Source organism: Chelonoidis abingdonii, chromosome 4 (assembly GCF_003597395.2).
Source record: "Chelonoidis abingdonii isolate Lonesome George chromosome 4, CheloAbing_2.0, whole genome shotgun sequence".
NCBI lineage: Eukaryota > Metazoa > Chordata > Testudines > Testudinidae > Chelonoidis > Chelonoidis abingdonii.
Genome location: NC_133772.1, coordinates 49824095 through 49851020, shown reverse-complemented (window position 1 = coordinate 49851020; position 26926 = coordinate 49824095). Strand labels below are relative to the sequence as shown.

The window sequence follows — 26926 nt, the reverse complement described above, 5'->3', positions numbered from 1 at the left end:
TGTTCCTGATCACTTTCCTGTCCTCTAAGTGCTTCAGAATTGATTCCTTGAGGCCTGCCCCATGATTTTCCAGGGACTGAGGTGAGGCTGACTGGCCCTGTAGTTCCCGGATCCTCCTCCTTCCTTTTTTAAAGTGGGCACTACAATTGCCTTTTTCCAGTCACCAGGACCTCCCTGATCACATGAGTTTTCAAAGATAATGGCCAATGGCTCTGCAATCACATCTGCCAACTCCTTTAGTGCCCTTGGATGCAGCGCATCCGGTCTCATGGACTTGTGCTCGTCCAGTTTTCTAAATAGTCCTGAACCACTTCTTTCTCCACAGAAAGCTGGTCACCTTCTCCCCATACTGTGCTGCCAGTGCAGCAGTCTGGGAGCTGACCTTGTTTGTGAAGACAGAGGCAAAAAAATCATTGAGTACATTAGCTTTTCCACATCCTCTGTCACTATTTGCCTCCTTCATTCAGTAAGGGGCCCAACTTTCCTTGACTTTCTTCTTGTGCTAACATACTTGAAGAAACCTTCTTGTTACTCTAAACACTCTTGCTAGCTGCAACTCCAAGTGCGATTTGGCCTTCCTGATTTCACTCGCCATGCCTGACCAATATTTTTGTACCCCTCCCTGGTCCATTGTCCAATCTTCCATTTCTTGTAAGCTTCTTTTTCGCATTTAAGATCAGCAAGTATTTCACCGTTAAGCCAAGCTGGTCGCCTGCCATATTTACTATTCTTTCTATACATTGGGATGGTTTTTTCCTGCAACCTCAATAAGGATTCTTTAAAATACAGCCAGCTTTCCTGAACTCCTAGAAAAATAATTGTCAACTTAATATTAAGTGACACAAATTAGGCATTAACCATGCATTATAGATCAGCCATAAAAACAGAGCACTCTTAACTGTTAGATATGCCAATGGGACTGATAAAAAAGAACTAGTATTAACAGTTAGATCTTTGGGGACTGGTGCCAGCTTGCAATTACCCTGCTCAGTAACAGGGGTACTAGAATGGTATTTATGGTGAACAGGAATTCAGGGGAGAAATGCAGAAAGTAAATATAATCCAGATAATTTACTAATGCCTTTGTTGTGATTTTGTTTCAGAAAAAAATAACCTGCTTTCACTTGTTTTCTAATAAGTCTTTTCAAACTGTAAAATATTCTCTATTATGGAAGCTACCTTTACTAGCAGCAATGATCCTCTTTGTTGGCTAAGATAATTACAAGCCGTTTCAAGCATGCTGTAAAATCACAGAATGTGTGTTGTGTGCATATTTAATGTTTCCTCATGGATAAAAGGCAATTACTAAAGGTCTTAATTCATGCAATAAAATGAAAAAAAATGTAAACATCTCCTCCCCAGGACTGGATGCAAAAATAACCCCACACAGTGCAAAACTATTCACGCTGTACATATCATTCATGAGAATCTGTAACTAACCTAACATTCTGCTTCTTTTCCAACTAAAACCTTGAACCATTTTCCTTCCAGATGTGAATGTCCATGAAAATGCTTATCAAAAATAGTTGCATTAAATTTAAACACAAATATTTTCCCCTTTCATGCTGGGTAATTTTAACACCCTGACATTTTGTTTAGTTGCAAAATTCAGCTAAATGGTTACAGTGGTCACCACTGGAAATTCAACAGTTATTCTAGCCACTAAGATATGGTGGTATTTCTCTATGCTTAGACTAGGAAACAGATGTGCGATCAAAGATGCTGTAGTTTGATAGCAGTTGGTAAATATTGCCTTTATAATGGTGACCACTGTTGTCAGAGTTCCCTCTCCACTCTGAGGTACAGATGTGGGGACCCACACGAAAAACTTCCCCAAGGCACAAATCCACTTCTGCTGTCACAGACAGGGACCTTGTAGAAGGCTTAGGAACAGGGATAGGTGTGAAGGCTTGCTTAGCCTGGCTGTGGGTGACCATTCCCACCCTCTTGGCTAGCTTCACATGGATGGGCAAGTCTTCCCCCAGCAGCATAGGAATGGGATAATTATCAGACTGCAAAAGTCCACATTCCTGACCAACCCTTGTACGAGACTGGCAACTTGGCTGTAGGCAAGTCAAAAGAATTTGACTTGAAGGGTTGAATCATCACTTGGGCCTCTGGATTGATGAATTTGAGGTCCGCTAAGGACTGGTGGATAGCTGACACTTGTGCTCCAATTCCCTATATGCGATAACTTTCTTCCCACCCACACTCAGTTTCCCTTTGCTCTGAGGGTATTTGGGAGGCATCTGGGCCTGTGGACCTTTGATGTAACCCCCGTGCAACGAACTGCAATCTGTTGGAGTTCTTGGGGCAGTTGGCCTTTACATGCCTGTAGCAGAGTGGACCTCTGCTCCTGCCTGAAGGGGTTAAAAACAGCCCTGGGAAGGGGCTGGGGCTGGAGAAAGCAGCCTTTAAGCTGGGCTGATTGGAGAAGTGGCTGCAGCTGGGGCCACGCCCCAAACTGAGCCACAGGGCCTAATAAGGCAGCCAGGGAAGCCAAGGGCAAACAGTCTCTCTCTGACTGGAGAGGGAGACAGGCCTGGCTGCTTGGGAACTCACCCGGGGCGGGGGGGTCTAGAGGAAGGCAGGGCTGGGGAAAGGCCTTAGGAGCTGGGAAGCCCTAGGCCAGCAACTCCCCAGGCTGCAGAGCTGGTTCTAGGCCTCCAAGGTACTGGGCTTGTGGAGGGGCAGCCGGAGGGCGGGTAAAGGCAGCCAGGCCAAAACCCCTTTGCCTATGATGAGTGGCTGGTACTGCAGTCTGCCCCAGGGCGTGGGGGCTAGACAATGACTGGGCAGTAGCCAATACTGAGGCAAAGTGGGGATAGTGGGGTGGGGTTCCCCTGGGAGGGGGTGGGGAGACCCAGGTAAAGGGGCACCGAGGTCCAGGGAGGGGTCCAGGGCCAGCAGAGGACAGGTGGATCACCGGCCTGCAGAGGGTGCTCCGTAGCTGGAATCGAGCTAATTCCCCAAACCAACCAGCAGGAGGTGCCGCGGGGGTGAGTCCACACATCTACAATGCCCTAGCTCATTACATTTAAAACATCACCCAGCTGACTGGTCACTGGGGTGAGGTGGGTTGCTGGAGAATGGTACAGTGGGACAATCAGGTGTCTGGGGTTTTCCTTGGGGTGTAGGTGAGGCCTTGGACTGCCCCCAGTGGTATGGTGTGGTCTCGGAGTGTCCCTTCTGGTATCCACCCAAACTGCGACCAGGGTTGTTCCTCTCTGCTACTTCCACCTGTTTTGTTCCAATTTGCCCCACCTCTCTGGTGGTCTGGGACTGTTCATACTGATCAGCATAAGAAGCAAGACCTTCAAATGAAGCCCACCTGTACTTGTTCATCAACACTGCAATTCTAAATGAGCACAAGACCAGCTGTCAAAGTGAATGAGCCTGAACACAAGCTTGTTCTTGGCAGCACCATAACACTTCAGCGGATAGGTTGCAGTTTGCTGAAGACATCTACCCTAACTAACAAAGATGCTTCTTCCACATTTCTGGTAGTTCTGCCAGTCCCAGGCCAGGTGGCTCCTTTCCCTCCCTGGCTGCAAAGTGTCCTCTGAGCTGGCAGTATTAGTGCTGGGCCCAGGAGGAAAGCACTTGGCAGCGGGTCAGCACAGAGGGAGGTGGGGACTCTGCAGCCAGGGCTGTGCAGTGGAACACAGGGGCTGGAGCCTCTAGGAGCCCAGGGCAGACCTGGAGCCAGGCAACATCAGGACCCAGGTAACAGTGCTACCTGGACAGCAGAATCTCCTGTCGGGAGCAGGAGCTGGGCACACATAGAGGGGAGCTGGTAATTGTTTATGTATCACTGTAAGCCAAGGATAGTATGCGACTCTGGGAGGCTCAGGGGATGGGGTATCACAGTTCCTCCAGGAAATGAAAAAAAATAGGGAGTGATTAAGGTGAATCATTTAGGTTGTAAACACCTCCAGAGATGCTTGCACGTACAGGTTCAACCCAGGTTTTCCAGAGAACCAACAGATAAATAAATAAAATGGCTGGCTTTAAATTGACTCAGGGCTTTCTTTCTGATCCAACAAACAGACAGACCCTTCTGTCCAAGGGGGACCCCCCCAGCCCTTGCAGAAGGGTTGGAAAGACTTTGCCTTACTAGGGCATCCTAAGATTATGGGTGACCTCTGGTAAGCTTTTAGCATGAATCTAGGAATTTTTTTTAATACATTTTCTCTGTAATGCTTCTAACCTCAAGAATAAAAATATGCTTACTTAAAAAGAGCTGTGTGGCAACTTGCAACAGCTGGCAATACACAGTTTATAGCCCTTGGAGAGAAAGTAACATAAAGGTGCTGGCCGTTATCCACCGCAAGTCAGTCTGCCTATTACAGTGAAAGGCAGGGAGTTATGCTGCCTTAAAACCATCTGTCAGAGGGGAGTGGGATGTGGTCCCTCTCCAGAGATAGGTGATGGCTAGAGTGCTGAGAACTGACTGGGCACTCCTGGAATCGACCACAGAGTGGGAAAGTACAGGTGCAACTGTGACACACATATTTATTCATCAAGGACAGCAATATCTCATATGAGAAAAATGCAAAGGGGTTAAAACCCTCAAGAAACTAAATCTAAAGAAAGCTAGCCCTGAAACCTAGGCGGATTCTGACTCAGACCACCACCCAAAATATAGAGAGGCAACTTGTTAAACATGGAAGAGAGAGACAGATAAAAGACAGGAACAGAAAAACCAAGAAATAAAATCATGAAGATGCAAGGTGAATCTGAAGAGTGAGAGCAAAGGCATTTTCAGCCATTTCTACCAACTGAGAAAAAAATACCAAAAATACCCTTTCAATTTACGCTTCCAAATGCTATTCGAGAAGAGAGGGTAGCTGTCATGAGGAAACAGTGTCAGTAAGTGGGCTCTTCAATTTTTAGTGAGCTCAGTCTGGCCTTTTTTAAAGTTTAAAAGACCCCCTGAAACTCATGGAAAAGGTATTACAGATTGGAATTCATGCATAAAGAGGAAGGGGAAGAAAGAATATGAATGTGTGTTGATAACAATGAAAAGGGGTGAAGAAGAAGTGGTACCATAGATGTGATTTAAGCCAGGATATATAAAGGAGGAAGGAGTCTGAAATATGGCTCTGAGCAACGGATCCCAACATCTGTTCTTTAAAAAAAAATGGTGCCACAGCTCCACCCATGGTGAGGAGTCTTGATACCCCAGACGGAGTTCACCACACCAGTAGAATGGGCTAATCAGCTGGCTGTATCTGAGACTATAGGGAACCTCCACATTGTAGGGAAAGGTGGAAAGGGGGAATTTTATATCATTAAGAATATTATGGGAATTTGAGGGGGAGGGGAGAGAGTTGGGAAAACAACAAAAAACAAAGCCATTATATTATTTTTCTATTACTTTTAACCCATGTGTTGAGAGGGAACTGGAGAAACAAAAACAATGCAGGAGCAGCAGGTTGGGCAGGAATTTTTTTTTTTTAATACTGATCTAAGTAAATATTATTCATCTTAGAGAATGTTCAAAAATCATGACTCAGGCTTATCAAAAATCATGAGATTAACTTTAAAATCATGAGATTATGTAAAATAATAGATTGAGTGGTCTTTTTATCTGTCTTCTGCTTTTTGGGCCATTAGGGTGTACTGGGGTCACATTCTGAAGATTTCTCCACAGCCACGAGGGCTAGAAACTTACTTTTTTCTCTAAGAGTGAAGGATGAAATCATCACATATCTACATGACTCCAGGAGCTGGGGCTTTAAGAAACATAATCATCATGGAACTCATGACAAAATCATTAGAGTTGGCAATGCTGGCCAGGTCATGCCTTCCTGCAACACATTGCTACGTGACCTGGGGGGAAAACTGCAGAGGTGTTAGTCAGAGGCTCCAGCTGACGGGGCAGAAGCACCAATGCAGAAACCTTTGGAGATTCAGAGAATTTTCCAGTTTTGACAGGTTTCTCCAACCCTCCCCCTCCTGCTCCGTGATAGTATCTTTACCTCAGCTTTGCTCCACACCTGCCCCTCTTCCCCTACCACTGTCTCATTCTCTTCTCTCCTCCCCCACCCCACCCCCCATATATAGCTGATCCTCTCAGGTAAACCCACCCCTTCAAAAATCCTGGAACTAACATGTTTCCTGCCATCACATAGTTCACTGGGCTGGTATGCTATACCCCTCCCCCATCCTATGGGTATCTTGCCTATTTAGATTGTAAACTCTTTGGGACAGGGACTGTCAACTACTGTGTAGATATGTCTACACTATGGAAACTACACCAGCATAGTGAGGTCAGTGTAGCTATGCCAGCATAACCACATAGTGCAGATGCAGCCTACATTGATAGAAAGAGTTTCTCCATCAGTGTAGGAACAGCACCTCCGCAAATGAAGTTAGTTACATCAACCTGAAACCCTCTTCCACCAGCACAGCTGCATCTGCTCTAGGGGTTATGTTGGTCAGGGATCTGGAAAAAACCCACAGCTCTGATCAACATAACTCTGCCAGCATAACCCCCAAAATAGATGAAGCTGTATTGACGGAAGGGGGCTTTGGATTCATGTAGCTAACTTGATTTGAGGAGATGGCGTTCCTGCAAGAGTGTGGGGGGGGGGGTTCCCCACACCCTGACCACCATAGCTATGTTGACCAAACTTTTAAGAGTAGACAAAGTCTATATTTGTACAGCACCTAGAAGAGTAGAGACCCATTCTTGGCTGGCCCTTAGGCACCACAACAGTAAACACTATTATTCATAATAATAATCATAGGCCGAGATGGTAAACGCTTGTTGATTAAAGGAGCAATTGGAAAAAATACTAACTTTAGGAAACATCTATCCCTCAGCAGCAGAGGTCAATTGCTCTTTTTCAAAAAAAAGTCCCCCGACTCTTGGAAGAATTTGGAGAAGGGGATATTGTGACAGTGGATGGGGTCATAGCTGTGCCCTGATCCTAAAGATAGACAGATCAGACACCAAAACAGCTAGAGAAACAGTCAGGCAAGGAGCTAAAACTACTAGTAAGTACACATGATGTACACATGAAGATGCCTCACTGAAAATGAAAGATTATTCCTTTTATTCAATTCCACAGCATAGACATACACAAACTGATATGCTATTAATTTCCAAATCTATGTTTCATAACACTATTCTGGCTAAACAAGGATGTATGTGCTGGTCTGATTATGCGCCATCTGGCTTCTCATTAGAAACTGAGGGCACAACTAAAACAAACATATGGAGATTAAACATTCCTCTCTTACGTGCTCAGGTGAGAATCCATAAGTTAGAGAAGAAATTATACTTCAAAAAACATAACGTGAGCCAGGTTTAAAAGAGCACTCTCTGGAACCCAGGAGTAACTTATTAAGTGATTAATCCTATGATATCAAGGTTAGAAAAGAAGAACCTCTTGAAAGAAGTAGAAAGACTTAAAGCTACATCAGACAAATCAATCCCAGAGCATGTACAAGAGACTAATTGAAGCTAGAAGTAAATCAAACCTGCTATAAACTGAAAAGGCAATCAGATTTACAGAACAACAACAGTATTATGAAAAAAGCAACAAAAGTGATAGGCTACTTGCTAATGGACTAAAATATATACAAGATAATAAAAACCAGACCTCCAGTCTGGAAGAAACCAAATCATTAATCATCATCATTTGCAAGTCCAAAGGACATAGATGAGGCATTTACAAATTTCTACAGAAGGCTTTATGCCAGCACATCCCAAACAAATAAAAGATTATAGAATTAATGCAAAGCTCCCTAAAACAGATCAGATAGACCAGGAGCATTTACACCTGACGAAGTTACAGAGATCATTAAATCACTTAACACAGTAAATCTTCGAGCCTGGATGGATTCCCCCAGAGTTCAGGGCACAACTGGCAGAGATCTTTAATGAGAAGTGGAAAGAGTAAGAGATCCTCAATACCTGGAGTGAAGCCCAAATAGTAGCAATATCAAAACTTGGAAGAGACCTATCCAGTAGTGATCTCTTTGTTAAACCAAAACACTAAGCTTCATGCTTCAGTCTTATCAAATAGACTGAAAAATACTGTGTAGATATATTTTCAGAGTTAAAATAGGTTTTGTATTAAATAGGCAGTTAGACTACATTCACAGAGTTCTAGACCTGATTTTTTGGGGGTGGGGGGGAAGGGAGAGAGATGATTCAACCAATTTCATCAACCTGACTAATCTATTTCTATTTTTAGATGCTGAAAATGTTTTTGGTAGAGTGAACTAGCAGTTTCTAAAGTGTACTCTAAAAGCAGTAAGTTTAAATTCCAAATTGTAATGAAACATGCAGATTTTGTCACATATTGAGGATGTGGTGGGGCAGTGCCCCACCCCCTGAGAAGAAGGGCTGAACCAGGCCCTAGAGGCTGCAGAGGTCAGCAGTCAATCAGCCAAAGCCTGAGGAGAGTCAATCAGGACAGGGAAACAGGCAGCCAATCAGAGTCGGGCTACATCCTATATAAAGGCTACCTGGCAGAGGAGAAGTCAGTCACTCCTTGACTAGTGCGGGAAAGCAGAACAGAACCTTGGACAGAGCAGTGCTAGGCAGGCTTACGGGGGAGCAGAGCAGAGCAGAGCAGAGGTCCGGCCCAGATACCTGCCAGGCTGCGGTCCTTGCTAGAAGGGGTTGAAGAAGTGCATAGGGCCAAAGGGAAAGTGGCCCAGTGAAACTAGGCAGACAAGAGGGGAGAGAAGGACAGAGAGAGGCTGCTGCTAGAGGGTCCCTGAGTAGTGGGTGGAACCGGGTTCCTCCCCTTCCCCCCCTTGCATTGCCCTTGGCCACCAAGGAGAGGGGCTGACACAGACTCTAGGGTTGTGGTTGGCCACCAAGGCAGGTGCAGACAGATGGACTGCTGTTAAGACCCCCCTGGAAGGGGGTAAGACTGGAGTACCAGGCACTGCTGGAGGACAGTGTCCTGAAGTGGATGAAGACTGTCCTGAAGGGAACGCCGCCAAGCAGGGAGCAATGTGAGTCCCAGGGCAGCAGCACAGAGACAATGGGCAAGCTACCAGGCTGCGAGAACGCCCCGGAGCAGTCAAGAGTTAATTCCCAGAGTGACCTGCAGGGGATGCCAGCGGTGGTGAATTGAACCCCATCACAGAGGACTTGTCCAAAAATTAGGACATTTTGGAAGGAGGTTGGGGAGTTCAGATAATCCAATGTTTTTGTTTAATTTTCCAAAAAAAAATCAGTGCTATATAAGAGATACAAAGGATTGATTACCTGTTTCTTAGTTGCAGCACAAATCAGTCGCCAGTTGGTGGAAGTAACACGACTCTCCTAAACCAGTTGACTCATTCCACAATGCTACGATTCAAATAGCTGACCCAGCATGGCAGAGTTCCACAGACAGAAGGGAAAAGATGTTTACCTAGAAACTTGTTTTTTAAATGTCAAGGAAGGGGGAAACTGCTAAACTGTCACCTTCCTTGAATTAATTGGCGGAACGGTGAAGCGCCACTACAAAAATGTTTCTGTAACAATTTCTAGACTCTGCTAATACAACACTGGGGGGAGGGATAGCTCAGTGGTTTGAGCATTGGCCTGCTAAACTCAGGTTTGCGAGTTCAGTTGTTGAGGGGGCCACTTAGGGATCTTAGGGAAAAATCAGTACTTTGTCCTGCTAGTGAAGGCAGGGGGCTGAACTCAATGACCTTTCAAGGTCCCTTCCAGTTCTAGGAGATAAAAGTATATCTCCAATTATTAATATTTTATTAATTTTTAAAAACCAACTGACATTTATCTGTATTCCTTTCCTCAAATGACAGCAAGAAAATATAAAGTAAAACCTGGAAAAATATGTTTTCCCATGCAGCAATACTGGTAGTCTTTGAATTTGATGGTTAGTTATGACCTATAAAGCCCTATGTGAGGAATTGCCTCACTCCCCAGGCCATACCAACGTTGCTGCCATCAGCAGGGGTACATTAGCTGGATCTCCCTCATTATAAAAGAGGGCTGCTTTCAGGACAATCTCTGCAAAGGCTTCAGAAACTCCCTACTCCCCCCGCATACAAAATATCCCAAATCTGGTGACTTTCTGAGCAAGCTGCAAAAGACACCTGTTCAATCAGGTTTTTTTGAGAGGACTGAGGATGTGCTTCCCACAGCAATGAAGGGCAAAAGGCGTTTCCATGGGCACGTATACATTGCAACAAACATTCTGCAGCACCTAGTCTCAGAGCCTGGGTCAGCTGACTCGGGCTTGCAGGGCTTGGGCTGAGAGGCTAAAAATTGCTGTGTAGACATACCCTGTATGTCTCTGGCTGGCTGAGTTGCTGTTGAGTTGATTCCGTTAACGCTGCTAGGAATTCACTGTATTTATTACATTGTTAATGTTGTGTCAGGGCACCTAGGGCCTTGGATAGGTATATTTTGTATTGTTTTAAATGTAAATGCATAAATAAAATATTGTTGTGGCAGAGAGGGATTAAAGAAATGCATTACTGAATAAATAGTAAAAGTTCCATTAAAGGGTTAAACAAAGGCCACAGGGAGAAGTTAAGTGAGTCCTGACCGCGTTGGAGTTAAACCACATTCACAGCTCAACACTGGCCCACCTTTTGTGGCAAAAATGAGAAGACTCTTTCAAAGTGTAATCTAATGAAATGGCTCCTTCTTTCACCACTGTTTTTACCACAATTAGTGGTAACTTGGGCCTTGTCTAATGGAAAAATGCATCAGTTTAACTAAATTGATTTCAAACTCTGTCTAGTTAAAAGAGTGCAGTCCCCGAATATATACATACATGAAGCAGTTTAGCCCTTGCTTATATTGATTTAGCTTGCATTGGTAAATTAACATACAGATTTAAACTGATTTGTTATAATCAAAGGTAAAACAAATTGGAGTCTACATCAGAGGCTTGCCCCAGTTTAACTAGATTTTAAAACTGACTTATTTAAAGCAGTGTACATATTAAGGCCTTACTGTGTGTAATTAGTCCTATTGGTTTCAGGGGTGACCTTTTGTAGAGGAAAGAACCACATCATGTCAGTGATGGGGGGGAAATCTGATCTTCTATTAGAAAGACAATCCTAAACAGATTGGCAAGGAGAGGGAAGCAAAATTATTTAGAACCAAAGATAGTCCTAGCCAAAAGCATGCTCAGCATGGAGAACTGAAGGAGAGATGATGGTGGAATAGGTTTGGCTTTGAGCTGGGACCAGGCTTTTTCTATGCACCAGAAATGTGTGCGCTTGGGAAACAGGCTGACAGTCTAGTTCAGGGAGAATCAGAACTCACTACATATTGTGAGTAAATCATTCTAAGAAGTGGTGTCCTGTGGGTACGACTGTACTTCCTTCTCTCTTAACAAGTAATCAGCCCACTTCAGAAATGCCAAACTCTCCTCTAAGTTCCTGGAAACTTGGACACTTTTTTTTTGTTTGTTTAAAATAGTTTGTGTATCACCACAAATGGAGTTGTGCTTTATTTCTGAACAGTCACTCTGATTCCTTTATAGTAAGTTTTTATTTGCAGATGGCAGTGAAGAGGTATAAACCTGTAAACAGGTAAAACTTTTATATTTTCAGTAACCAGTGCAGATGACTGCTAGCTTGGTGGTATGGTTTCTTCCCTCTTCTTTTTAATGTGCTCAAAAGTTGATAGCTAATATGTACGTACTTGGAATGCCTCTTTAAATTAATTGCTGCAGTCCCTATGGGAACTGCATATTTTGAACCCTGACCTTCATTGATATGCACCTGTTTTAGATTTCCAAATAGTGCAGTATCCGGGCTTTTACAATCTGTAAATTAAAGAAAGATCCATGGAGAAAAATGTCTTTGATATTGTATACTCGCGATGCTACAACTTTCTTTCCCGAAACAAGTCCTCTCTCTCTCTCTCTCTCTCTCTCACACACACACACACACACACACACACACTCTAGTACAATGATTTGGGACAACATCTGAACTGAATGAGATTAAACAATTAGTACAAGAAACTTTAGACAATCTGGGATTAATTTCTTTCAGCAAAAACCACAGTCTATAACAGGGTGGATTGATTTCAATTACAGCAATTTAAATTACCAATTTTAACCAGAATTTAAATCAGTAAGCAGAAACCTTGATTAAAAGTATCCATTTTAATGTTGTTTTGCATTTGTACGCTCCAGTTATTTTCCAAAAGAAAGGTTGATTCTCACTGGTTGGTAACCACTAATACGTTGACTTGCAACTAAATACAGCCTATATACTAAACATGGAATTTTTTGCTGACTAGGAGGATATATTTATTTAAGGTATTACATAGCTTAACATACATTTATTCAAATTCTTAATATTTACATTTTTAATGCTAGGGAGTGTTGGATAAATTTTTTAATTACTAGATTATTAATTTTTGCTTAGTATTTATATCAAGCTCTCTTTAAATGAAAATTGGAATTAAATTAAAAATGCACTGAACCTGCTTTTTTATAATTGTTTTTATTAGTTAAATGAAACTACCTTAAATGTTCTGTATACAATAACAAAAAAAAATTAATAAACCATGTTTTGCATTTAAAATTGATTATTAAAAAACAGAAGTAGTATATCCTGGCCATGATGAGGCTCTTCAGTGCTACAATAATACAAATAAATAATAAAAATAACTATTATTTGTAGTTAATGAACTGATTGTTTCTAGTCACTATGTCCTTCAAGATTTTAGAACTAGTAGATCCCATCCTCTCAAACCTCATTTTTATTCCTAGAATGGAAAAGGAAAACAATCTTTCCTTTTTTTCCCAATTTCCAATCAGTTTCTTATATTTGAATGAACTAGTCATTGAACTGAACTAGTTGAATAAACTGAAAAGAAGAAAATACATGTGATTGCTGTCAAAAGATGGTTTAGCACCTCAACAAACTGTGGATCCAGGTGCTAACCTGTGACTTGGATCAGTACAGTGGTTTGACTTCCTTTAAAACTTCATCAGCAAACATGCGCTGCTTAATATTTTTTATTTAATTTAAATGATTTTAGGCCTTAACACAAATAGTTTATTGTTTCAATTTTAAACAAGTTTATTTTAAAAATGAAAAATATATTTAAATTTAAAAATCCAATTTAATTTTTTTTAATCTTGTTTCCAACCAATTTTTATCCACTCTGGTCTATATCTTGGGATTACAAAGTTAATGTACAGTAATGAGAGGTTACCACAAGACGGATGTGGAACAAAGACAGATTTACTACTAAAATGACATTATCCTTTCTAAAGGAGGAACAGTTGGGAGATATGGATATTGTATATTTATTCATTTATGACTTTCTCTTAGTTGACATACACTCCTTGTCACACCTGCGCTGTCCTCCGCCATTCCCTACTTTGGGAAGAGCCAAGGCTCTTTTCTTTACCTGCTTAACATGGTGGTCAAAGAGGAATTTGTGTCAGATGGTCTCTTGCCACCATTAGATTTTCCCCCTCTATTTTTTCATCCATAGGGCACACACTGGAATTAGCAATATTGTTTCTATAGAGTAATTCTTCAAAGTAGTGGGTAAGGAGTTTGTAAATTGTAATTCCAGGGACTACATTTGAAAAATCTGACTAAAGTTTGCAAATAAAAATCCATGAATACACACAATAAGAATTACATTGTCCCATGGTTAAAGTATGTGCAGCAGCTTTTGATGATCAAAATACTTACTGTTATCTATCCCCAATTGAAAACAAATGGGGATATTTAAATGTAGTAATAGAAATACTCAGCATTGATTTTTTGAAGTACTTTGCTGATTTAACTCATCCCAACACCACCTCTGTGAGGAGAGTAAGTATCATAATCCTTGGTTTGCATATAGAGAAACTGAGACACAAAGGAGAAGTGCCCTGTGTGAGGTCACTCAGCGAGTCAATCGCAGAGCTGAGTATTGCATTCTAATCTCAAACTATATCATTTGGGGAGACCAATATGTCTGCCCCTGCCTTACTGCTGTCAACCTCACTACTACTGGGAATCTCCTATCTCAGACATTCTAGTCAGGACATGATATATATATATATATATATAGATATAGATATAGATATAGATATATAGATATATATAGATATATATATATAGATATATCAATTCCAGGTTCTCTTGTGTTGATGGAATATTGATGTCAAGCCACTGTCTGGACGAAACGCGAACACTCGGAGTTACAGTAGATGGCCCCCAAAGTGAGTGTGAGAGATAATGCACTGACGGAGCGGCCGACATGGGAGGAGACCAAAGCAGAAAATGCCATGGCAAGACAAGAACCTATCTAGGGATGACCATCACAGCATAGCATGGATGGTGACATGGGCAAATCTCACAATGGCCTGGGAGGGAGTTGGCATAAGACAGCACTGGAGCACTGATCATTAGAAGCACAGGAACGGCACTGACACCAGATCCAAATTGAAGCAGTGCGGTCTACCACGACTGGGAGGACCCAAGGTGCCGACTGTGCAGAGGAGGCCTCAGAGACGCTCAACACATAGTGGCCAGGAATGTCGGATGCAGCGGGACAGACAAACCTACACTGCGGATGCACAACGTGGTGCATTGTGTACCAGGAATTGCAGGTTATGCAGGCTAGACCCTCCCCAGACAGATGGGAGTTCCGCAGAAGGTTGCAGGAGTAGCAGGGCATAAGATTAACTGTGGGACTTCCAGATCCAACGGAACAGGCAGGTATGGCCATAACCAGACATCGTGGTATAACAGGAGCGAGAAGCGGGTGGGATAATATAGCCAGTGCAAGTGACACACATCAGGAAGAAGGAATTATGAGAAGCTGCGAGACAGTTACCAGGACTGAAAGAAGGATAGAGAGGGATGATGGAAGAGGAAGGCCAAATGTGGTCCCAGTGAGTGGTAGGAGCAAAAATAAGTCGGGCTGTGACTCCTAAGCCGGAGGGTGGAGTGGCCTCCAAAAAGATCCGAGGAAAACATCGAGCTCTCTGTCTAGCAAGAGTTGCCAAAATGCACACAAAAAGAGTGTCTACTAGGAACAAGCTAGATTATGGCAGACCTCAAATCCAGGCCTCTAGGTAGAGGACACTGAGGTTGAGGAAACACATACCACTTCACAGTTATAATTAAAAAAATTCCCTTCACTTCATATGGGTGGTAGGTGTTTCGCTCAATCTCGGGTCCCTCTCCAGGGCTGGGAGTTGAAGGTTCCTGCGCAGTATCTTAGCTGTTCGTCAGGCACGCCACTCTTTCTGGACAGAGAGCTCTGCATTTGGTTCCTGGAGATCTAGGGATGGGAAGCACTCACCCGGCTTAGGGTCACAGCCGAGTGCTCCCTCTTACCCCTACTCGGAATTTGGCTTCCCTTTCCAATCTCTCTAGTTCCTCTTTCGAGGCCCTGGATCATTCTCACTTCTTCAACTTTACCTTTCTTCGCTGTGTTGCGAGGATTGTCATTGGCAGCTGCTATTTCTATCACATGCTGTGCGTTCTGTCTTGTTTTACCACAGTGTCTGGTTTGTTGGCTGTACCTGCCACTGTCGCGTCTGGTCTGGAAGTCACAGAATCTTAAGCCTGATTCTCGCACCTTCTGCGGAATCTCCCATCTGGTCTTGGGGGCTAGCCATATGATGTGCAGATGTTCTGTACCAATGCCAGCACTTGGGTTGCACCGTTCAGTGTATGTGTTCCTGCTGCGCATCTGACATACCTGCCATATGTGTTGGACTGTCTCTAGCCTCTCTGCCAGTTGCACCTTGGGTCCCTGCTCTAGTGTGGTAGACCCTGTTCACTGGATTGGTTTCAGTGATGTTCCTGTGCGATTAATGATCAGTGCCTCGTTGCTGATACTTTTAGTCCAGCCTTTCAGACTGCGGATAGGATTTCCCAATGTCGCCACCTCGCCTATTGTTGATGGTACATCCATGGCGGGTTTTGTATCCATGTGGAATTCTTTCTGACTTGGTCTTCCTCCCATGTCTTTGCTGCTAGATTCTCTCAGGAGCTTCATCTTTCGGGGGTCATCTTTATGATGTACTCCATGATGGTCGCGTTGCATCAGGACGTGGCTTTTGTGACGCTCACAATGCCTCGCCACCGCCTTCTTTCCGGCTGGATTATACGTCTGAGGGTGTTGACTTGGGTGGAACCTACGTGTATTGTGAGAGAGCTTCGCGGTTATTCACAATCGGCAGCCTCCATGTCCTCCTATTGGCATTCTCACTATTACGGAGGGTATTAATGACTGGCAGGGGTAATCGTTGATGGCGTGGATCTGGTTTTTCCCTGAGCTGGCTCTTCAGGACTGTTGTATCCTTTGGTAATACTTGGATGTTGCTGTTCTTCTTGCTCATCCTATGGTTCATGTGAGTGGATGCACAAGGTAGCTTGTGCTGGATCTGTATGTCTGCTATGTGGCCCGCTGGTTAGTTCCACCCATCAGTCTTGACTTACCTTCCTTCTTTACTACATCGGCACTTTCCAGTCCGAATTGAATCCGATTCCTCACTGTAGAATCGCGTAGGATTAGCGGTACGATGTCTGTGCTTACTTAGCATACAGCTTTGATGTAATCCATGTGAGAGGAGCGTGGTGTGTGTTACTCCTGAACCTGATACCGTATCCGAGTCTATGGATTTTCTGGCTGAGGGGGTTTAAGCTATGCCGAACGAGCGGGGGCATCACTTGGTATATGGCACTTGTGGCATTGTTGCCAGTGCGTGAGTTGACTTATGATTGTCTTCATAGATCCCATTGAGTTCTTGAGCGAAGGTCCTAGTGTCATGGTTGACTTTGCAATATAGCGCGACATTCACAGATCACGTGTGGCGGCATTCGACGTCGTAGAGCTATTCCCTGTGTCCAATCCAGGCTGCTGCTCAGATTGGTCTGTCTAGCATTGCAGTCTTGGGCGACCTGCTCTATCTAATGAGCCAATGTGTGTTATTGACGCCATTATGGTGTTAGTTCCCAATGCCACTTCTGAGCCTGTTAATGTACTGGGCCATAGGGCGATTCCTGTAAGCTGGCGATATGATGACTAGATAGGACATTTACCATGTTGTGGGAGAGACAGTTTGGCCGGTAGTTGGGACGTTCTGTCCCTTGAGGGGTCTTTCTGATCGCACGTGTCCTTTCTGGTGATTGCAGTTATGGGTAAATAGTGGGGAGCTGCTGCTAGCAGCTGGTTATCTGCTTGCTGCTAGGCATTCATGCACTGTGTAGTTACTTTAGCCGTAGGTGTGTTGTCTAGTCCAGGTTTGTCAGCTTTGTTCTGACCCGCTGTGGATGTTGTTACTGCTGATGGTGACTGGTTTCTGTTCTGGAGTTGCTGTGTCTGTCTCAGGTCGCTGCAAGCACTTTGCACTGGTTTATGAGTTCTTTTTCCATATTTTCATTCCAGTACTGTGTAGTTTTTGTGCTGGTGCTTGCTTTACTTGTGTTGTTCACTGAATTGGAGTACACCATTGATGGTTCTTGAGAGAACAGGGCTGTTATTTTTGCTTGCTTCTCTAGTGTTTCTCTTTAGCCTGGTAGCCGTAGCCTGTGAGCTTTGATTTAGGCGCTCTCTAGGGCTTCAGATGGATTCAGGCATTGTATTTTTTCAGTAGGGTCCTTATCCCTTAATCTCTCTCTCTCTCTTCTCTCTCTCTTATCTTAATCTCATACACCCTTTGCTGTTCACCAGTGAATAATACAGAAGGGTGTGATAGGATTAAGGATATATAGATATAGTATGATAATAGATGCGAGATTTTACGAGATGGATAGCTTAGTGGTTAGGAGCGCCGCTCTATTGATACGGAGACTGCGGGTTAATCGGTTAGAAGTACCCAACTTATCAATAGGGGCCTTGGGCAAAAGACCCTAGCTTCACCTGCTACTCAAATATGAGAGTAAGAATAGGGAGTATGCGGCAATTGGAGGTCGCCCGGTAACACCCCCAAATATACAGGGTCCTGCGCCAGCCGTTGAGGACCAGAGAACAATTCTGCACGATAAGTGGGTGCTGGAACAAACGCATTCGATGGACGAGATTAAAGAGACTGGAATTGATGAATGCTCATAAACAGTAGGTAATGGAGGATTATGAAAGTATGGGGGATGTGGAAATGCGCAAAGGCTACATCACACTTACGAGGAAAACGTAGTTACCCAGCTTAATAGTAAGAGGAAGCCTGCTTCCAGCTTGAGATAGACCAACCTCCACTTCATACACTTGCCCAGCTCAGAAACTGGAAAGACAGTGTGTGCATTCTCCACACGCTGAAGCTGAAAATTCGACTGACCTCATTTGAGAGCACACGCAGGTAGTATGAGGCATAACGATAATGCGACGTAAACCAGCTACAGTCAGTCTCAAGAGACCGATTACCAAGGCTCAGTTGAAATACATCAAGTAGTAGTTAGAAGATGCAACAGAGCCGCCTCAGGACAATCCCCTCCACCATAACTCAAACCATGAACTGGTATAGCTGAAGCTCTATAATCGATGCTTGGCTACAGATCAAGACTAGAACACGTATGTACTACACCTAGAAAATGAGGTTGCGAGCGATAGATCTAAGGACGACTCGGGAGACGTGCTAGTCAGTGGTGGAATAGAGAGGGTTGTAAGAAGATCGGGCTACTGAAAAATAATGGCTGACTCCTCTGAAGCACAATAGAGACATGATAAACAAGTTTGATTGGCGCTACCAAGAGTAAGAGATACTAGAGAAGCAGAGCGCAAAAAGTAATGCCCCTGTTCTTCATCCAAGTTTGGTGTACTCGTAGTTATAGTCAGAGAGACCCAGCAGAGGGAACTGGAACAAGTACTGCTCAGATAAGAACATATGGGTAGAAAGAGAAGTTGTACACAGTGAACAGTGGTTGTGCGGGACTGAGAAGCAGAGCAATGCGGTTCACAGAACAGCCAGTCACATCACAGCTAGAGAATCAGATGGCGTCAAGCACTGAAGAGTGGACGACATGACCAACAGATGATCAAACTGACTGGCTAAATGGATAACTAACACAGTGCATGAATGCGCCGCCAGAATGAACAGCTGTGCAGCAGGCATCCCACCCAACTGGCTAACACAAGGTCAAGACAGTGTCGCACCCTGCATCATGAAGACCCATGCTACGGGGACAGAACCGTCCTACGGCAATAACCTGGTCTCTACACATGGAAATCATCTCAGGCAGCATAGCGGCCAAGCTACAGACACTGCGCGCCAGTACATGAGACGTCAGAAGGGTAATTGGGACAACACATCAAACACGTTTGCACTCATAGTGAGACGTCGCCCCAGATCAACGGTCTAGACAGACCATGCTGGCAAGCCTGGAATTGACAAAGGAGCCTCGACTCATGCCGCACACGTTGGATCTAGTGAATAGTCTGCGAGTATACAAAGTCAACAGGACCACTAAGACTGCTCAAGAACTCAATGGATATGGAAGAACACTAAGACGTCAATCAGCAGCATTGCACAAGTGACAATCGTGCGGATTTAAAGGTGATGCACTGTCCCGCTGCACCTGTTCTGCCATAGGTGATAAACCCTCGCCACAGATAATACAGAGAACTGGTAAGCGGTCGGTTCAGGATGAGTACATAGACTCCTCTACATGGGATGAATCAGTGTATGCAAGCATAGAATGAGACATCGATCGCTAATCGACCTGACGCCGTTACAGTGAGGATATCGGGATGTATTTACCCTGGAAGTGTGGCCGGAGGTAGTAAGAGAAGGGAAAGGTAGTCAAGAGATGCTGGGGTGGAACTACCACCCCCGCCCCCCCCCCCCCCCCTCAACCCCCCTGGGGCACGTGACTCCTAAAGCCGGTGAGTTGCTCCAACAGATCTCAGGAACAACATCAGAGCTCTCTGTCCAGAAGAGTGCGGTGCTAGGAACAGCTAAGATACTGCGCAGAACCCTCAAACTCCCAGGCTCTGGTAGAGGACCCGAGATTGAGGAGACACATACCACCCATAGAGTGAGAGGGGATTTTTATATATATTATATTTGTGGTGTATGTGTTTCCTCACCTCAGTGTCCTCTACCAGAGGCCTGGGAGTTGAGGGTTCTGCGCAGTATCTTAGCTGTTTCCTAGCACCGCACTTTTCTGGACAGAGAGCTCTGATGTTGTTCCTGGGATTTGTTGGAGCCACTCACCCGGCTTAGAGTCACAGCCCGAGTGCTCCTACCACCACTGGGACCACTTTGGCCTTCCCTTTCCACATCCTCTCTAGTCCTCTTTCAGGCCCTGGTACTTCTCCAGCTTCTCATATTCCTTCTTCCTGATGTTGCTGTCACTTGGCACTGCTATATCTATCACACCGTCTGTCTTCTGCTCCTGTCTATTACCACGATGTCTGGGTTGATTGCCAGTACCTGCTTCCGTCTGGATCTGGAAGTCCCACAGAATCTTAGTCCCTGCTATTCTCCGCAACCTTCTGCTGGAATCTCCCATCTGGTCTTGGAGGGTCTAGCCATACGCTGTGCAGATGTTCCTGTACACAATGCCAGCCACTTGTGTGCACCGTTCAGTGTATGCTGTTCCCTGCCTGCATCTGACATCCTGCCACTATGTGTTGGACTTGGCTCTGAGGCCTCTCTGCACAGTCTGCACCTTGGGTCCTCTCTAGTGTGGTAACCCCTGCTTCATGGATTGGTGCTCAGTGCCTGTTCCTGTGCTGCTATGATCCAGTTGCCTCAGTGCTGTCTTTAGTCCAGCCCTTCCCAGCCACTTGTAGGATTTCCAATGTCAGCCATCTCAGCTATCTGTCGATGGTACATCCATGAAGGGTCTTGTCTTGCCATGGCACTTTTTCTGCTTGGTCTTCTCCCATGTCTGCTGCTGCCTCAGGCATTCTCTCAGCAGCTATCTTTGGGGGCCATCTTACTGATGTACTCCTGGATGTTCCGGGTTTCGTCCAGGACAGTGGCTTGACATCCGCTGTGACTCCTAAGCTGGGTGAGTGGCTCCAACAGATCCCAGGAACAACATCAGAGCTCTCTGTCCAGAAGAGTGCAGTGCTAGGAACAGCTAAGATACTGCGCAGAACCCTCAAACTCCAAGGCCTCTGGTAGAGGACCCGAGATTGAGGAAGACACATACCACCCATAGGAGTGAGAGGGGAATTTTTTTATATATATTATATATCCTAAAAGCTCTCTGAAATCACAAGCACACTGCTAACTTCAAAAGGAGTCCCCTATCTGCAAAGCTATTGCATGCGACATGAGGCCTCACAGCAGGGAAAACCCCTATCATTAAGTAGATATGGGAAGAAAACCTGTTAAGATTGATCATTGCTCTTATACTACCTCTGAAGACCTTTCTTCTTCTCCCTCTGAAATAGCTCTTTAAGCTTGCTAATTTAAAATAAAATATAAAAGAGCATAGAGCATAGCGAAATCCAGAGTAAAAAGAATGAGAAATGTCACAATAACTATCACCTACAGAGCTCCACAAATATTAATTCATCTTCCTAATGCCCTTAGGAGAAAGGAAAGTATTGTTGTTATCCCATTTTACAGATGGAGAAAAGAGAGAATGTTTACACTGAAGTCTCAGAGAGTGCAGACATTTCATGTAGACATACCCAAGCTACCTTTAATGTACCTTGCTCAGGTACTGAAGCAGCGAAACTCAGCAGTTTCTGGCTTGACTCTGCTAAGATCACTAGACCCATAAAAATTTACCATAAAATGTTTCTTACAGAATAGTGAAGACCTAGAGCCAATCACGTAAGATTTGCTGCATATGTTTGTTTTTTAAAGGTGCCTTTAAATTTTTGAGGTACTGTGGTCCGCTTATCCTGAGAGTGAGAAGTTACCATGACAACCAGTCATTATGTTTCATGATAATTGCAAGTACTTCAGCAGCAGGTGTCTTCTCATTTCCCTCCTTTCTGAAATATATTGTGGTGTTTATTTTACTTTGATATTTTTGGAAGGAGCAATAAAAATACCTAATGGGTGTATAGTGCTATTTCTTTACACATGAGACCAGTTTCTCTATTTTACAGGTGGGGAAACTGAGGCAGAGAACTGTATGGTAACTTGCCCAAGGTCCTGCTGCCCCCCCAGAGTAGGAATAAGTTAGAAGTTTGTTACCAGGACTAGTAGAACTTTAACTTCCTCTTACACCAGGATGTCCAACTCTCATGATTTCATCACGAGTCTCGCATATTTAGTTTGTTTCTTAAAGTTCCTGTTGGCAATCGACTAGAGGAGAATCTCAGCTTTCATTTTTTTTTTTTAAAGGAACTTCTAGCTGTCTTGGTTGCAGAGACAAGTTTGACAATATGACCTAACTGCACCCTAAATGTTCAAAAGGCAAATAAAAAGTACTCTAGCAGTTTTTAAGTGTAATGACCTTTAAGACAGTCTCTTGCTTTTTGGGGACCTGACTCATGATTTTTGAATGCTTGGGATAGAAATTCCAGGAAGCACAACTGAAGGAAATGTAAGATTGATGTAAAAATGAGGGAGATGGGGGAAGAGTCGATAAGAAGAGTACATTTGGAACACACTGTATACTTATGTTTGGTGCATTTCTCACTTGTAAGAGGGAAACTCCACAGACCTATCTTGAGCATTTACTTCCAGCCTGGTTGGTCATTTGTATAAATGTAAAAAGAGGCAAACCCAAATAGCCACAGGAAAAAGGATACTATATTAGCATGAATAGAACCTGCTTATTCCCTGAGGTGTTTTTATGCTAACAGAAATAAGTAATCGCCTCCTGACAGCTGTTTTTTGCATTCAATGAGATCAGCAAAAATGGATCATGTACAGTGCCTCAAATACAAATAGCACAATGAGGTTTCTGATATTAGAGAGGAGCAATCTTTGTTATAATTATATGGGGCATCTTCTTATAGATAGATGTAAGAAGACGGTTTCAATGTACGAAAACAACTATGCACCATTTTTTCAGCAGGGAGATACGGTTGAAAAAGCAACAATTCGTTCCTCAACCTTCCAGCATTAGCAACTGGGAGAGAATAAATTATACAGGCATCGGCTCATATACCTTGTGTTTCTGAAATTTTTCATAACAATCTGGAAGCTGTGCAACTGAAGGCAAGTGAGACATGGAAATATTGCATTTCTTCCCAAAAATATAATGCAGAGAGCAAAGAAGCCAGACAGAAATGAGTACAGCACACATACTGAATGCAATGCTAATAATTAGCAATAGAGACTTTTCAGTTTTCATTTCTGTCACAGTGAACTGGATAACTGACTCTAAAGCAGTAAACATGGGTAAAGCAAACACACTGCCACAAAGAAAACACATCTAAGACTAATTCTCTTGAAATTTCTGTTCCATACACTACGAGATTGAGGTATAACAGCCGCAAAACTTGGCATACATGGAATAGATTCAAATATATCATGGTGCTGTGACACTTTTACTTAGAACATGGCATAAGAGACAAAAAGGTGTCTCTATGGGGGGGACAGGATTACTTGCGTACAAACACAGCATGTTGTATAACACATCTTTTTGTATGTGTGTTTGCATAAATATACCTATATATACACATTCCCACTCTCCTCCACATGATCTGAAATAGATTGTGACACACGTATAAAATGATATTCATACATTTTCTGGTGATGTATATAGGATTTTCAGTCACAAAGTTAAGGAGTGCATGCTGTGTGTGTGTGTATAAACCATGTAACCTTACACACGTAGGCAAAGTGGGTGCCATTCAAAGCATTGTTTTTTCAGTTCATAAACCTTTCAAGGATTATTTCTGATGGTTGTTTTTGTCACACTGACTCACTGTGGTGACAGCCCTATTAGCACATAAATCCAGTCCCAAGTGTACAATTTACAGATTTTAAAATCGTTTTGATAAGTGTGGGGGTATTTTATTTAAGGCGAAGCCTTAAAAAAATCTATCGTCATAATCATGAATTGTGCTCAATTCTACTTGTGCAAGTTACCTTGTAGCCACATACAAAGCAAATTAATGGGACAAAATTTTGCCATTACACATTCTGGGGTGGAGGAATAAAAGTGTAAATAGTTGCATCTTGACACAAAATACAGTCTAAGCATTTATAACGGCTTCATTGGGTCACCTAAACCAGCATTTTCCAGCTCTATGTTGCACATTTGCTACAGAATTTTTCAGATTTCTTATCTGAAAGTATCACTATTCTACCACAACCACAAAACCTGAAGTCCTGAAAACCAGAACATCTTAGGCTCCAGCATTTTAAGTTATTTAATTTCCAGGTATCAACTCTGAACTGAAACCGACAAGCAAATGCCTCTTTTCATAGGTCTGTATGAACAATTGTCTCATTCCTTATTGTATTTCAAACTAAAGATCAAAGTGTTTGCTGAAAAAGTCCAGGAAATATCTGTATGGAAATAGCTAACAATTCTCCCCATATTGAATAATAAAATAATTATCTTGTGCTGCCCTGGTGGAAATAAACTCGCTTTCTGCGAGAATAGATAAATGAAACAAACATTCTAATTTTCAAAGCAACATCGAGTCTAACAGAAAAAGTCATGCCTATATAATTAGAAGACCTGTATTCCTAAAGTATCATTCAGATTTTAAAGGCAGTAATAGGAGATCTCAGACTCAGTTTCTAATTGCTTTGCTTTGCCTTGCCTAGCAATACCAGAAAGAAGCAAGGTAAAAAAATTAAGACGTACAATACCTGTCATAACTCCATCTACTGTACGACATTGTCCTGTTGCTACTGACACCATCCATTCTCTGGGTGTCAGCTGCAGCACTTCTATTATCACTTGCTTCTCCTGCACAGAGCCACTGATTGTCTATGCAGGAGGGATGGACAAGAAGGTTGTTTTAAAAATAAGACACCTGTCTCTGAAAACCAACCAACGGCAAGGATGCTGAATGATACCTACAGCCATGCAAGATGGGACCAGAATTAAATGCACAGCCACTGATTCAGTTGGGACTCACAATCTAAGGAATATACCATTGTATTTTCAGGAGGTGGGGATTGCTCTCAGGCTTTAGTTTATGTTCTGTGCAAACAACAGGAGGATGCTTTCAGCAGGTTGTTAGGCACAGCTGTGTTTAGGTGAAAGCAATGTAATGGTGCTAAGCTGCTTTAAAGATATTCTGTAAACAGGGATGAGTAGAAGTGGTTCATGTACTTCCTGCTACAGCACAATTTCTTTTTTATTTATGGTTTCCATAGATACAGCTCCATCTTTCTGACATCACCCTTCCTCTGTCCAATAGCCTAATCTCTGTGTCTTTCAAACATTATCCTTCAAACGGACAATAAAAAAAATCCTCTGTGTACAGAAGTACAGACCTCAAACCTCACGGTCATCATTCAGTGTGACAGCTTTGCATGGATCACCACCCCTCCATCACAGGAAAAGTCCACTTAAACATACCTAAGCACGACTGTCTGATCTGTTTCAGATGAAGAGAGCTGGTTTATAAGGTCCAAATCCAAAGTCCACTGAGATCAAAGGGATCAGGCTTTTGCTCAGCATACATCAGCTCTCCTCATTCTGGGATTATAGTGGAAATTCTTCAAAATGTGTGGCATGTTACACCTCAGTCACTTGTTTCATACAGTGTAAGCGTACTAGGCAGAAGGCAGATCTTCCCATGTTTTCTACGGGACAGTCAGCACATTTGTAGCAATCTGCCACGACTGCCTCAGGACGGGAAAAGATTCCATGCCACCATGAGATTCCACTTCGGAAAGGTATAACATTTATTACAATGCAGGAGCTGAAGTCCCCAGTTTCAGAAAGCAGTCATTTGCTTCAGGAAGCTGTCACTTCTGAAAGTGAGCCCTGTTATTTAGGGGTCTCACTCCCCCCACTGGCTTGCTGACTAATGCTAAGTCATTGCAAGGAGATGAGATCAGGCTGGCATGGCTCACACATCACTCATCAGGAATAACTGTGTACAATGAACCCTCCGGATGGCTTTTCCAAGCAGAAAGAGCATTTCTTGCCACCCCTTCAGAATAGTTTGTAGTGCCAACATTAATGACTCTGTCCATAAAGCTGGATTTCAGTAACAAAAATGAGTTTGCAACAAACATCTTAAAATGCCGTTCAGCTCTGAGTAGAAGCAGCCTTTGAGGCCTGCAAAGGCTATAAAATCAACTTTTCACCCCAAGGTTTCAGGGCCCTAGAAATGGCAAGGATGTTCCAAGTTTCCATACCAACAGAAGACAGTCTGTAGTCATTTCCTATGGGCACAACCTCGGAAACAAACTCATTGTTAGGAAAGTTTGTCTGTGAATCTTTGTGAATATCCTGTGATCTTCAGAATGTCCAGGGCTGGCCTGTGGGACCCATGAAACATATGGGCCAAAAGTCCCTTGATTTTTGAAGAACCACAGGGCTGATTCACAGCTGTGGGTAGCAGTGACACCCAGATCACCAATGATAACTGAAGGGCGAGTGGGGTCAGGCCGCTGCAAGCTTCCTCCCCACTAAGCTGGCTCCTCTGCTAAGCAGTTAGCATGGTTTGTAGCCACAATTTATAAGGGGCCAGCATTGTCTGTGGACTAAGTATGGGGCTGGAAGAAAGACTTCTTGCATTCCAGTTCCAGTTCCGACTTCCTCTGTGACACTTTGGGGGTTCACCCAGACCAGTAAGGGTTGTATCACTGCCTGCCCTGTCACCCTAGCTGCCTCTGTGCTGTGCAGCTTTGGCTCAGAGCCCTGACACCAGCAATCTATTCCCAGCACAAACAGCCTCACCCTGCCTTCCACCAGCCCAGTTCTTCCTTGCAGGGTGACTGCAACAGCCCTTCTGTTCCTGAGACTCCTCAAAACAGTCTCCCTTGCAGTGTCCGGTTCCTCTTACTGGATACTCACAGAGTAGCACCAAGTTTGCTGCCTCCAATGAGCCAGTACACACAACAGCTTGTTAGCTCAGCTGGGGTTTTATTCTCCACCTTAATACACAGCACTGCGAGGATTCGTAGTA

At 43.6% G+C, this 26926-nt stretch overlaps 1 protein-coding gene across 2 annotated transcripts in view; it reads right to left on the bottom strand.

The window, feature by feature from the left end:
* Nucleotides 1-24783, bottom strand: part of TUB (TUB bipartite transcription factor) — a 340142-nt gene extending 315359 nt beyond the window's left edge. For both annotated transcript variants that reach the window (XM_075065147.1, XM_075065148.1), the window contains exon 1: nt 24648-24783. In XM_075065147.1, coding sequence (XP_074921248.1) covers nt 24648-24703 — 56 coding nt within the window. In that variant the 5' untranslated portion in view covers nt 24704-24783. The remainder of the gene's footprint in view (nt 1-24647) is intronic.
* Nucleotides 24784-26926: the final 2143 nt, after the last annotated feature.